Source organism: Malurus melanocephalus, unplaced genomic scaffold (assembly GCF_030028575.1).
Source record: "Malurus melanocephalus ecotype Western Australia unplaced genomic scaffold, MMel_1.1 scaffold_5257, whole genome shotgun sequence".
In the NCBI taxonomy this organism is placed as follows: domain Eukaryota; kingdom Metazoa; phylum Chordata; class Aves; order Passeriformes; family Maluridae; genus Malurus; species Malurus melanocephalus.
Window position 1 is genome coordinate 1 of NW_026628488.1, and position 2105 is coordinate 2105.

At 51.1% G+C, this 2105-nt stretch overlaps 1 protein-coding gene across 1 annotated transcript; it reads right to left on the reverse strand.

The window, feature by feature from the left end:
* Positions 1-1054: 1054 nt before the first annotated feature.
* LOC130588462 (sarcoplasmic reticulum histidine-rich calcium-binding protein-like) lies at positions 1055-1723 on the reverse strand. Its single transcript, XM_057389382.1, has one exon. The coding sequence runs from the start codon at positions 1721-1723 to the stop codon at positions 1055-1057; it is 669 nt and encodes a 222-aa protein (XP_057245365.1).
* Positions 1724-2105: the final 382 nt, after the last annotated feature.

The following is a 2105-nucleotide window of genomic DNA, read 5'->3' on the forward strand; positions in this document are numbered from 1 at the left end:
TTCTCATGGTCAGCATCCATCCCTCTTCCATCATCTCCTGGTGTATTTTCCATGCCTGGCGGATTTCCGGAACATTCCATGGATTTGCATGGTCAGGATCCATCTTTCTTTTATCCATCATGGATCATCTCCTGGTGTATTTTCCATGTCGAGTGGTTTTCCAGAACATTCCATGGTCCTTCATGGTTGGGATCCATCCTTTTATCCTTCATGGGTCATCTCTTGATGCCCTTTCCATGCTGGGTGGTTTTCCAGAACATTCCATGGTTTCTCATGGTCAGGATCCATCCCTCTTCCATCATCTCTTGATGCCCTTTCCATGTCGAGTGGTTTTCCAGAACATTCCATAATTTTTTTGTGTTTGGGATCCTTCTGTCTCTCCCTCTTGAATCCCTCATGGATCATTTCCTGGTGTATTTTCCATGCCCGGAGGTTTTCCAGAACATTCCATGGTCCTTCACGGTTGGGATCCATTCTTTTATCCTTCATGGATCATCTCTTGATGCCCTTTCCATGCTGGGCCGTTTTCCAGAACATTCCAGGGTTTTCTAGAACATTCCATGGGTCAGGATGTGTCCATTTTCCATCATCTCTTGATGCCTCTTCCTTACCATGGAGCTTTCCAGAACATTCCGGGGTGTTCCAGGACATTCCAGGGTTTTCCAGGACATTCCAGGGTTTTCCAGAACATTCCAGGGTTTTCCACGTGCAGGATCCATCTTTGTGCCTCTTCCATCATCTCTTGATGTCCTCGGTGCCGGGCACCCTCTGGGGCATCTTTGACCTCCCGGTGTCACCTCTTGGTGTCCCCTCCGGTGTCCCCTCCCTGTGTCCCCTCACCCTTCATCCTCCTCCTTTCTCAGTGTCCCTTTTTCTCCATCATCTTCATCATCATCTTAACCATCATCCTCATCACCACCATCACCATGATGACCATCACCATCATCATCATCATCTCTTGATGTTCTCCAGATCATCTCTACTCTTCCCCGTGGAACTGACCTTCCACCATCACCATCATCATCATCATCATCATCTCTTGATGTTCTCCAGATCATCTCTGTGCTCTTCCCTGTGGAACTGACCTTCCACCATCATCATCATCATCATCATCATCATCATCTTCACCATCATCCTTATCATTATCCTCATCATCATCACCATCATCACCATCATCATCATCATCTCTTGATGTTCTCCAGATCATCTCTACTCTTCCCCGTGGAACTGACCTTCTTCCGCCACCATCATCATCATCTTCATCACCATCATCATCTCTTGATGTCCTCCAGGATCCCGTCCGTCCTCTGTCCTGTGGAACTGACCTTCCTCCATCATCATCCTCATCTTCACCATCTCCACCATCCCCTGATGTCCTCCAGGATCCTGTCCATTCTCTGTCCTGTGGAACGGACCTTCTTCCATCATTCTCCATCATCATCATCACCATCTCCATCACTTCTTGATGTCCCTCAGGACCGTTTCCATCCCTTTCTTTGTGGGAATGACCTTCCTCCATCATCATCCTCATCATCACCATCATCATCTCTTGATGTTCTCCAGGACCATCTCCATCCCTTTCTTTATAGGAATGATCTTCCTTCATCATCCTCATCATCATCACCATCTCCATCACTTCTTGATGTCCCTCAGGACCGTTTCCATCCCTTTCTTTGTGGGAATGACCTTCCTTCATCATCCTCATCTTCACCATCTCCACCATCCCTTGATGTCCCTCAGGACCATCTCATTTCTGCCCTGATGTCCCCTCATGGCGTCCCCCCCCCGTTCCCGTGCCCTCCCCTCCCCGTGTCCCCTCCCCGTGTCCCTCAGTGTCCCCTCCCCGCGCTGACCCCTCGGTGTGTCCACCCCACAGCCGACATCGCCCGCGGCCTGGGCGCCCGGACGGTCATCGCCATCGACGTGGGCAGCCAGGACGAGACCGACCTGTGCAACTACGGCGACTCCTTGTCCGGCTGGTGGCTGCTCTGGAAACGCCTCAACCCCTGGGCCGAGAAGGTCAAGGTGAGGCCATGGGGGGAGGGGTCAGTGCTGGACACGGCCTGAGTGTCCGGGGTTGGTGACGGATACAGTCCGAGTGTCCG

Coding starts and splice junctions, on each gene's coding strand:
- LOC130588462 (XM_057389382.1), bottom strand. CDS start 1,723: ATGGTGGAGATGGTGAAGATGAGGATGATGAAGGAAGGTCATTCCCAC.